The 12,148-nt window shown below is 48.7% G+C and overlaps 1 protein-coding gene across 1 annotated transcript; it reads right to left on the minus strand.

Moving 5' to 3' along the window:
• Positions 1–11: 11 nt before the first annotated feature.
• Positions 12–3,260, minus strand: LOC123768776 (uncharacterized). Its single transcript, XM_045759564.2, has one exon. It carries the CDS (start codon positions 3,097–3,099, stop codon positions 745–747), a length of 2,355 nt encoding a protein of 784 aa, XP_045615520.2. The 5' UTR covers positions 3,100–3,260; the 3' UTR covers positions 12–744.
• Between the last annotated feature and the right edge of the window lie 8,888 nt (positions 3,261–12,148).

Genomic DNA, 12,148 nt, shown 5'->3' on the forward strand with positions numbered 1-12,148 from the left:
AAATAAATAAATTTTCAATTTGTTTCTTTATTATGCACCCCATACCCATCTTGTGGGCGGTGGTGAAAAGGGTTACAGAGGCAAATGATCTGAACCACATAGTTCGTTTAGCTACGCTAGTGACAATCTCTTGAAGCTAGTTACACAATAGTGAATGTTACATACATATGTACATATATATACAGCCATGTATACAGATACATATCAGTAATCTTTTTATATCACAAATGATTCAGCAAAAGACTCAGTCTCTATACAAGGTACTTCATAGATTTACATCTATGATGAGTCACACAGGTACTAGTGTGATTGCCCGAAAAACTATGCGTGCTTGTGGCTGTACACGAATGTAAGAACTCTTTATATATAAATAAATAAATACAAAAAGTAAATAGTCTGACTTTTCACCCACGCAACTGGGCGGCAGCTTTACAGTCATGTGCCGGCTGTACCTACAGTAAGCAAATGTGGTAAACTTCGCTAAGATTTCTGCCAGTACATCATTATAAATTAAGTATTTACACATTTTTGGGAATCCATTGATAGTGTTATCTCTGAATTCCGTAATTTCTTCACATTTAATTATATAATGACGCAAAATATGTGGATCGTTCTGCTGACAGAGTTTACATTTAGTCAAGTCTACATCAGCAGATGTTACAAACAGACCAATCATTATGCTAGTTCCGTAAAGATGTGCAGCCTGCCAGCATTCTTATTGAACCACAAGACACACCAATACGTTTACAGATTGCTCGATTCCGTCTTTATTGAGATCTGAGAGCTGTTGGATCTCTCTTTTTGCTGCAAGCTTGAACTAGGAAAAAATTTAGCTTCCAGGAGACAATTTTGCCAGAGCTTCTGAGCCGCCCGCCACACTTTGCTCCTGCAGGTGAAGGTCAAGAAGATGAAGACTCCCTGCAGAGTGTTGAGGACCACGAAGACGTACCAGACGGCCTCCAGCTGCAGGTAGCCAGCCACGATGCCACTGATCCAGGAGAGGCCCATCAACACGGCCAGTCGCACATACAGCAGAAACTGTTTCTTGTTTTGTGAACACGGACTCTTCCGTAGCGTCGGCTCTCTGCTGGCACCGATGGTGTATGAAGTAATAAGGAAAAACACAACATTGAGAGCCATAACTACGAATAATGGAGCTGCAAAGAATACCATTAAGGCCTTGCGTTGCCCGAACCAGCACCAACGTTGACCAAAGTTGGGCTGGAACTCTGAGGGAAGACCTCCAGGGGCGGTCTTATCAAGGGTTACTGTGACGACCACAGCGAGGGCGGGAAGCAGCCAGCCGTACAAAGAATAGAACAAGAACTTGCTTCGCTGTCTCCCAGATGACACTCGCAGCTCATCTTTAGCTTGTTGAAATGTCAGCCACACGTCAAAGGCCATGATATTCATCCAGCAGAAGGAGGCGAGGAAGGAGTAATACATGAAGACTGCCGAAATGTAACATCCTATCGTTCTAGGCTTGAGGAAGGTGCTGAAGATGAAGATGGTGTAGGCGGTGAGTAGAGACAGGCAGAGGGACGCCAAGGACTTGCCCGGGAGGTTCCTAAGACGAGGCACCAAGAAGAAGGCAGCCAGATGCAGCAGGAGACAAAGGCAGGACAACCCGAGACCCGCCAGTGAGACCCAACCCATCACCGGGGAGAACTTTTCTGTGGGTGTCTGTGGCGAGCACACCAGGACGCCGCCCTCAGCCACCTCGTACTCCTCTCTGTCATACAACCGACCATATTTCTCGACAATTAAAATGCCATTGTCACCTATGGTATATTCATGCTGGAGGAGAGTGATTTTTAAGCAAGTATTGTTTTTATCAATCGTGGATAAAGACACGTTTGCAATGTATTTCCCTACCAGGTCAATATTGGTCCACTTCACTTTACTTTCACTAAGCTGCGAGTGCAAGAAGGATATATTGTATGTGCTTTCAATGATAGTAGTGTTACTGGATATCGTCGTGGGCATCTCAGTGAGATGGTAAGATGATAGCTGTGAGGTGTCGCTGCAGTCAACAGATACGTGTTTCTCCTCTTTATGTCCACACACAACGTTTCGACATTTTCTAAAAAATATATCCCAAATTTCATCTGGTCCACAGTTTGAAATAAAGCCAACCTCATTACTTCCACTGCTGTCTGTAAAATCTATGAGTACAGTGAATGATAATATTGGAGGCTGAAACTGTGGCGGGGTCGGAGGTGAGCTTCTAAATTTCCATTCAGTCCTTAGGTTTGGGAATTTGACCTTGGGAGTCGTGAAAGGAGCAGGAGTAGTAGTTTTTGTACTATAGGCATAGCATCTGAGACGGTTTGGTTGTACGTTGTTACACAATGCACAGTGGAAATTTTTGTAGGTTATCTTATAGTCGCTCACCGGGTCAGTGTAAGAGTGACACAAGCGCCGTGTGTTTTGATGAGCCCAGCCTACACTACACTCGTCCATCGCCGCCTTGCACACTCTGTTCCTCACACCCGCCGGGGCCTCACTTTCAATGTTACACTCATGGTAAACACTATTATCTTCAGAGTATACTCCCCACGAATTGTTAATCATTTTTAAATGAATTAAAGGGTTTTCCTTGTCATCAACGTGCAAGGAGGGACACTGCAACCGCATCTTCCAGAGTGTGAGGTGATGGGAGTCGTTGTTGCAGATGGCGCAGTAGTAGTTGGTGTAGGTGACGGAGGTGATGTTGCTGGTGGCGGGGAGGTGGGCCAGCGGGTCCCTGCTGCTGGAGATATCTGCCGGGGAGCCAGCCAGGCACAGCTGGGCTACCTCCTCGTCCTGCCACCCTGACATGCACGTGTCCTTCATGTAAACGCTGCGATAACCCACACTCACACACCTGTACCTCTCTGGCCCCTGGCTGTTGTAGCGGACGGCGTCTTGACAACAGTCGCCATAATGAGCGCACTCGGCATCACACCGACAACTGGGATCTGTTATCCTCTCCTTCTTATTATCATTCTGACAAGAATTCTGGCAATCCATCACACCACTGCGAGTACTCGTTCCCCAATTCATGTCCATCGCAAACACTGACACTGCGCTCAGAAACACATATATTACCGATAACATTTCTTTACCACATAATATATATAAATAAATAAATATATATATGTATATATTAAATTGTAAATGGAGATATGTGCTTTGACATGGATTTTCTGTGAAGTCGGTACTGTTCTGTGGCAGCAGCTTAATAAAGTCTGCGAATTGAATGAACTTCGCATGCAAGTGCGCATAGTAGACGAGCGCGATAATCTTCTCGTTCAACGCTGTACGATATCTTAGTCTCTCTGTCGGCAGTGAACTGTTTTCTTCCTACTTTCTTTCTCCCAATAGATAAAAAATTATTAAATAACATAATAAGTAAATAAATAACACTACATATTAATTAATTCATTCATTTATTTATTATTGTTTGATGTGAGCCAGTAGTCAGCCGACCATAACTTGGACTGACCGATGTGCGATAATGTTAATACCACTGAGGCACGGGATTTTTCTTTAATTCGAGTTTAATCACACATGATTTCATCAGTTCTAATAGTCTAAATAAAGTCATAAGAAAACAAGTGACTATTCTCCAGCCAGGTGGAGGCGCGTCTGGCAGCGGCACGCGCAGGAATACGTTTGGGCTTCCCAGTGACGTCACACACCTCCAGGCCGTCCCTGTCACACTGCATAGTCCTAGGAAGTATTTCCTTTTGGCAAGCTGGCCGGGTCAACACACCTGCCACAGACACACACCTGTGAGGTCAACACACCTGCCACAGACACACACCTGTGAGGTCAACACACCTGCCACAGACACACACCTGTGAGGTCAACACACCTGCCACAGACACACTTGTGAGGTCAACACACCTACCACAGACACACTTGTGAGGTCAACACACCTGCCACACACACACTTGTGACGTCAACACACCTGCCACAGACACACACTTGTGAGGTCAACACACCTACCACAGACACACTTGTGAGGTCAACACACCTGCCACAGACACACTTGTGAGGTCAACACACCTGCCACAGACACACTTGTGAGGTCAACACACCTACCACAGACACACTTGTGAGGTCAACACACCTGCCACAGACACACTTGTGAGGTCAACACACCTGCCACCGACACACACTTGTGAGGTCAACACACCTGCCACAGACACACTTGTGAGGTCATCACACCTGCCACAGACACACACCTGTGAGGTCAACACACCTGCCACAGACACACACCTGTGAGGTCAACACACCTGCCACAGACACACTTGTGAGGTCAACACACCTACCACAGACACACTTGTGAGGTCAACACACCTGCCACAGACACACTTGTGAGGTCAACACACCTACCACAGACACACTTGTGAGGTCAACACACCTGCCACAGACACACTTGTGAGGTCAACACACCTGCCACCGACACACACTTGTGAGGTCAACACACCTGCCACAGACACACACCTGTGAGGTCAACACACCTGCCACAGACACACTTGTGAGGTCAACACACCTGCCACAGACACACACCTGTGAGGTCAACACACCTGCCACAGACACACTTGTGAGGTCAACACACCTGCCACAGACACACTTGTGAGGTCAACATACTTGCCACAGACACACACTTGCGAGGTCAACACACCTGCCACAGACACACTTGTGAGGTCAACACACCTGCCACAGACACACATGTGTGAGGTCAACACACCTGCCACAGATACACACGTGTGAGGTCAACATACTTGCCACAGACACACACTTGCGAGGTCAACACACCTGCCACAGACACACTTGTGAGGTCAACACACCTGCCACAGACACACATGTGTGAGGTCAACATACTTGCCACAGACACACACTTGCGAGGTCAACACACCTGCCACAGACACACACACTTGTGAGGTCAACACACCTGCCACAGACACACACTTGTGAGGTCAACACACCTGCCACAGACACACACCTGTGAGGTCAACACACCTGCCACAGACACACACTTGTAAGGTCAACATACCTGCCACAGACACACACACTTGTGAGGTCAACACACCTGCCACAGACACACACTTGTGAGGTCAACACACCTGCCACAGACACACACCTGTGGGGTCAACACACCTGCCACCGACACACACTTGTGAGGTCAACATACCTGTCACAGACACACACGTGTGAGGTCAACATACCTGCCACAGACACACACTTGTGAGGTCAACACACCTGTCACAGACACACACACTTGTGAGGTCAACACACACCTGCCACAGACACACACTTGTGAGGTCAACACACACCTGCCACAGACACACACTTGTGAGGTCAACACACCTGCCACAGACACACACTTGTGAGGTCAACACACCTGCCACAGACACACACGTGTGAGGTCAACACACCTGCCACAGACACACACTTGCGAGGTCAACACACCTGCCACAGACACACACTTGTGAGGTCAACACACCTGCCACAGACACACTTGTGAGGTCAACACACCTGCAACAGACACACACTTGTGAGGTCAACACACCTGCCACAGACACACTTGTGAGGTCAACACACCTGCCACAGACATACTTGTGAGGTCAACACACCTGCCATAGACACACTTGTGAGGTCAACACACCTGCCACAGACACACTTGTGAGGTCAACACACCTGCCACAGACACACTTGTGAGGTCAACACACCTGCCACAGACACACACTTGTGTCAAACATGTTTGGGGACACAAAGATCATTGTTGCTGGGAGAACTGGGCATGGATGAGACTTGTGTACCCCAGGTGGAGGGTACTGGGCGGCGGGTCAGTTTGTTCTCAGCAACACACAGCTTCACCAACACACGGGTTCTTTAAAACACAGCTTCAGCAACAGTTAGCTTCAGCAACACACAGCTTCAGCAACACACAGCTTCAGCAACACACAGCTTCAGCAACACACAGCTTCAGCAACACACAGCTTCAGTAACATATAATGTAACTGCCATGCTAGGTGCTCCCAGTCACAACAAAGACAGACAGCAGGAAAACAATGACAAGACGGACGCTGTTGGGCGGTTACTGGTATATGTTGGGTCCCTCCGCCTCCACCCCCCACCCCCGGCCAGTACCTCACCACTACCCCCCGCTTGTACCTCACCTCTACCCCCCACTTGTACCTCACTACTACCCCCGCTTGCGTCTCACCACTGCCCCCCGCTTGTACCTCATACCTCACCACTACCCCTCCGCTTGTACCTCACCACTACCCCCCCGCTTGTACCTCAACACTACCCCCCGCTTGTACCTCACCACTACCCCCGCTTGTACCTCACCACTACCCCCGCTTGTACCTCACCACTACCCCCGCTTGTACCTCACCACTATCCCCGCTTGTACCTCACCACTACCCCACTTGTACCTCACCACTACCCCCGCTTGTACATCACTACTACCCCCGCTTGTACCTCACAACTACTCCCCGCTTGTACCTCACCACTACACTCGCTTGTACCTCGCCACTACCCCTTGAGGTACAAGCGGGGGTAGTAGTGAGGTTCAAGCGGGGGGTAGTTGTGAGGTACAAGCGGGGGTAGTAGTGAGGTACAAGCGGGGGTAGTGGTGAGGTACAAGCGGGGAGTAGTTGTGAGGTACAAGCGGGGGTAGTGGTGAGGTACAAGCAGGGGTATTGGTGAGGTACAAGCGGGGGGTAGTTGTGAGGTACAAGCGGGGGTAGTGGTGAGGTACAAGCGGGGGATAGTTGTGAGGTACAAGCGGGGGTAGTGGTGAGGTACAAGCGGGGATAGTGGTGAGGTACAAGCGGGGGGTAGTAGTGAGGTACAAGCGGGGGTAGTGGTGAGGTACAAGCGGGGAGTAGTTGTGAGGTACAAGCGGGGGTAGTAGTGATGTACAAGCAGGGGTATTGGTGAGGTACAAGCGGAGGTGGTGGTGGGGTACAAGCGGGGTACCCCTTTCTTGTACCCCACCACTACCCCCTGCTTGTACCCCACCACTACCCCCTGCTTGTACCCCACAACTACCTCTGCTTGTACCCCACCACTCCCCAGGAGCAAGAGTACGGATGGGGAGGGGGAAATGCTCAAGACTGGACTACGTTTCGTCATCAAGCCCACACATACTACACCCCCCAACTACACAGAGACTACCACACTCCTCAGTATTACTTCCAAAACTGGACAAACCATTGCCACAACAACAACACACCCTGGGTCAGGGTAGAGAGGAGGGAGAACTACTAAAACCTTCCAGAAGTGAAACACAATATGGACAATCATTCATATTTGCCAACATTCAAGGTCTAAAATCAAAGTCAAGAAATAAAGTTAAGTTCATAAATGGCCTCCTTTTTGAGTCAAACTCAATATTTGGGGCATTCACGGAAACTCATACGAAAGTTTCCATTGATAGTTAAATCTGGATTCCAAATTATAATTTATATAGATGTGATAGAGCAAATAGGTCAATTGGAGGAGTAGGTCTGTATATTAAACAAAAAGGACCTGGTATGCACAGAGCTACTAAACTCAACTAATGAGGTGTTAGAGGTACTTCTAATTAAGCTAGAAAAAATTAACCTAATTATTATTCTAATATATAAACCGCCAGATACAACGGTTGAGGAATTCACAGAGCAGATGCACAAAATAGAGAACATCCTTGATAATCTAGCGAACCCAGCACCAGATATTATCTTCCTTGGAGATTTCAATTTACCAAGTCTAAGATGGAGAATGGTAAACACAAATATCATAGCAGGGAATGACCCGGGAAATAACCAACCACAGATCAAAGAACTTTTGAGATTCTGTGACAAATTCTCGCTCAATCAACAGATCACAGATCCAACTAAGAACGAAAACACACTAGACTTGCTATTCACAAACAATAATGAACTAATCAGAGACATTACAATCTCTGATACTACATACTCAGACCATAAGCTCATTGAAGTGCGAACTAGCATAAATAACGGTAGTAGGTCTAAGTGTCCCAACAAGCGAGAAGGCATATTCATTCAATTCAATTTCAACAATAAGAGGATCAACTGGGAAAAATAAATGTAGACCTTACCACCATTCAATGGGAGACTTCCCTTCAGATTATAATGTAGTTTCAATGGGAGACGGTCTTAAACGACAAAACTCCCACACAGGGAATAAATCAACTGACAGCTGAAGCATACAAGGTCTGACTGAAGCACGTGCTTGTAAGGAGGGTCAGAAAGAGGACCCCTCTAGAAAGAGAACGCAGACGACTGTACAGGAGAAGGAAAAAAATAACGGAAATGCTTAGGCAGGGGAGCCGGTCGGCCGAGCGGACAGCACGCGGGACTTGTGATCCTGTGGTCCTGGGTTCGATCCCAGGCGCCGGCGAGAAACAATGGGCAGAGTTTCTTTCACCCTATGCCCCTGTTACCTAGCAGTAAAATAGGTACCTGGGTGTTAGTCAGCTGTCACGGGCTGCATCCTGGGGGTGGAGGCCTGGTCGAGGACCGGGCCGCGGGGACACTAAAGCCCTGAAATCATCTCAAGATAACCTCAAGATAGACACGACTATCACAAACAAGGAAAATAAACCTAAACAGGGAGATCGAAGAAATAGAACTAACGTTGAAGCAATCATACGAGGCTGAGGAACAGGAATTGGAACAGAAAGCTATACAAGAGATACAGAAAAATATAAAATATTCTTTTCACATATGAAAAATCAAAGTAAAAAACCTCCACCAGTATTGGACCTTTAATTACAACTGAAGGTACACAGAGGACAACAAAGAAATTAGTAAAATTCTAAGAAGCCAGTATGAAGCTATGTTTAGCACACCAATAAACAACACGAAAGTTGATGACCCAGACAGCTTCTGTATGAATGACATTCAAGCTGCAGACAATATGACTATGGAGTTGCGCTCTGGTTTGTCGGTCTGGAGTGGCCTCACCAGGGCGCAAAGTCAGGGTAGGGTGATTCGGGGGAGAAGCTGTCACCCAGGCAGCAGGTCCCCCCCTCTCCACGGCGCTGAAAGTCTCCAATGGAGAGGCATACGCCAATACGATTGGTTCCAGCGCCGTCGCAGGAATTGTGAGTTCCGGAGTTGACCTCGAAGTTGGTGAAGAAGGGCACAGGTACCCCCCAACCCCGGAGACCGCCGTGGCCGGGGCCGGAGAAGAACCACCCCATCAAGGGCAAGAACGACCCCTGCCTCCTGAAGCAGAGCCTGGGCCGCACGACCCTCGGGAGGTGGACGTCCCGGTCCCGCACCTACGGGTTCCAGACAAGGATCGTCACAGCCCCTTTTCACCCGAGGCCGGCCTCTTTCAAGACCAAGTAGAAGGAAGAGTGGTAATTATTAAATACAAGTTATTATTATGATAATTATTATTCAGTTATAATTATATATTTAAAAAGATATGTAAAGTACCAGTAGCGCGAGCACTCAGCGTAATATGGAGAAAGAGCTTAGATACAAGGGAGACACCAGCAGCACTTAAATCTGCAGATATAGCTCCTTTACACAAAGGGGGGAGTAAAGTCTTGGCAAAAAATTATAGGCCAGTTGCACTAACATCACACATAATAAAAGTTTTTGAAAAAGTGATTAGCAATCAAATTTCTAGTTTTATGGAAAATAATGAGTTACACAACCCAGGACAGCATGGATTTAGAGCTGGAAGATCTTATCTGTCACAGTTACTCAATCACTATGACAAAATCACAGAAGCTCTAGAAGAAATGCAAAATGCAGATGTAGTATACACAGACTGTACAAAGGCATTCGATAAATGTGATCATGGAGTGATTGCACACAAAATGAGGTCAATGGGAATAACTGGTAAAGTAGTGAAATGGTAAAGTAGGACGCTGGATACTCAATTTCCTGTCGAACAGAACACAAAGAGTAACAGTCAATCAAATAAAATCAAGTCCAAGCGCAGTTAAAAGCTCTGTACCTCAAGGTGCAGTCCTTACACCACTGCTGTTCCTTATTCTCATATCAGATATAGATAAAAATACAAGTCACAGCTTCGTGTCATCCTTTGCAGATGACACAAAAATCAGCATGAAAATTACCTCTGCTGAAGACATGGAAAAATTACAAGAAGATATCAACAAAGTTTTCGATTGGGCAGCAGAAAATAACGTGATGTTTAACAGCGATAAATTCCAGGTACTCAGGTACGGCAAAAATGAGGACCTGAAACATAATACAGGGTACAAAACACAATCGAATCTGCCCATAATAGGTAAACAGCATGTCAAGGATTTGGGAATAATGATGTCCGACGATCTAACGTTTAGGGAGCATAACCAAGCAAATATTGCGTCAGCCAGAAAAATGATCGGATGGATTACGAGAACTTTCAAATCCAGGGATCCCATCACGATGGTTGTACTCTTCAAGTCACTGGTGTTATCCCGTTTCGAGTATTGCTCAGTACTCACTTCCCCCTTCAGGGCAGGAGAGATTGCTGAAATTGAGGGAATACGGAGAACATATACGGCACGCATAGACGCGATAAAGCACCTAAATTATTGGGATCGTCTTAAAGCTTTCCAAATGTACTCACTAGAAAGAAGACACCAAATAATATACGCATGGAAAATACTGGAAAGCCAGGTCCCTAATCTACACAGTAAAATAACAACGTACTGGAGTGAACGATATGGAAGAAAATGCAGAATAGAACCAGTGAAGAGCAGAGGTGCCATAGGCACAATCAGAGAACACTGAATGAACATCAGAGGTCCGCGGTTGTTCAACGTCCTCCCAGCGAGCATCAGAAATATTGCCGGAACAACCGTGGACATCTTCAAGAGAAAACTAAACTGTTTTCTATAAGACGTTTCGGACCAACCGGGCTCTAGTGGATGTGTGGGCATGCGGGCCGCTTCAAGCAACAGCCTGGTGGACCAAACTGTCAGAAGTCAAGCTTGCCCTCGGGCCGGGCTTGGGGAGTAGAAGAACTCCCAAAACCCCATCAACCAGGTACCCCCCGCTTGTACCTCACTACTACCCCCCCCCCCCGCTTGTACCGAACCAATACCCCCTGTTGTACCCCCCCACCACCCCCAGCTTGTACCCTACCACTACCCCCAGCTTGTACCTCACCACTACCCCCGCTTGTACCCCACCACTATCTCCGCTTGTACCTCACCACTACCCTCCGTTTGTACCTCACCACTACCCCTCGCTTGTACCTCACCACTACCCCCGCTTGTACCCAACCACTATCCCCGCTTGTACCTCACCACTACCCTCCGTTTGTACCTCACCACTACCCCCCGCTTGTACCTCACCACTATCCCCCGCTTGTACCTCACCACTATCCCCCGCTTGTACCTCACCACAACCCCCCGCTTGTACCTCACCACTACCCCCCCCCACCGCTTGTACCTCACCTTCCCCAGCAGGGAAGGACGCCACCACCACCACCACCACCACCAGCAGGGAAGGACGCCACCACCACCACCACCACCACCAGCAGGGAAGGACGCCACCACCACCACCAGCAGGGATGGACGCCACCACCACCAGCAGGGAAGGACGCCACCACCACCACCAGCAGGGAAGGGCGCCACCACCACCACCAGCAGGGAAGGACGCCACCACCACCACCACCAGCAGGGAAGGGCGCCACCACCACCACCAGCAGGGAAGGGCGCCACCACCACCACCAGCAGGGATGGACGCCACCACCACCACCACCACCAGCAGGGATGGACGCCACCACCACCACCACCAGCAGGGAAGGACGCCACCACCACCACCAGCAGGGATGGACGCCACCACCACCACCACCAGCAGGGAAGGGCGCCACCACCACCACCAGCAGGGATGGACGCCACCACCACCACCACCAGCAGGGAAGGACGTCACCACCACCTCCAGCAGGGAAGGACGCCACCACCACCACCAGCAGGGAAGGACGCCACCACCACCACCAGCAGGGAAGGGAGCCACCACCACCACCACCACCACCAGCAGGGATGGACGCCACCACCACCACCACCAGCAGGGAAGGGCACCACCACCACCACCAGCAGGGAAGGACGCCACCACCACCACCAGCAGGGAAGGACGCCACCACCACCACCACCACCACCACCACCACCAGC

Source organism: Procambarus clarkii, chromosome 83 (assembly GCF_040958095.1).
Source record: "Procambarus clarkii isolate CNS0578487 chromosome 83, FALCON_Pclarkii_2.0, whole genome shotgun sequence".
In the NCBI taxonomy this organism is placed as follows: Eukaryota; Metazoa; Arthropoda; class Malacostraca; order Decapoda; family Cambaridae; genus Procambarus; species Procambarus clarkii.

What these genes read in the sequence shown, in the direction of transcription:
- LOC123768776 (XM_045759564.2), bottom strand. Translation starts at nt 3,099, where the DNA reads ATGTTATCGGTAATATATGTGTTTCTGAGCGCAGTGTCAGTGTTTGCG.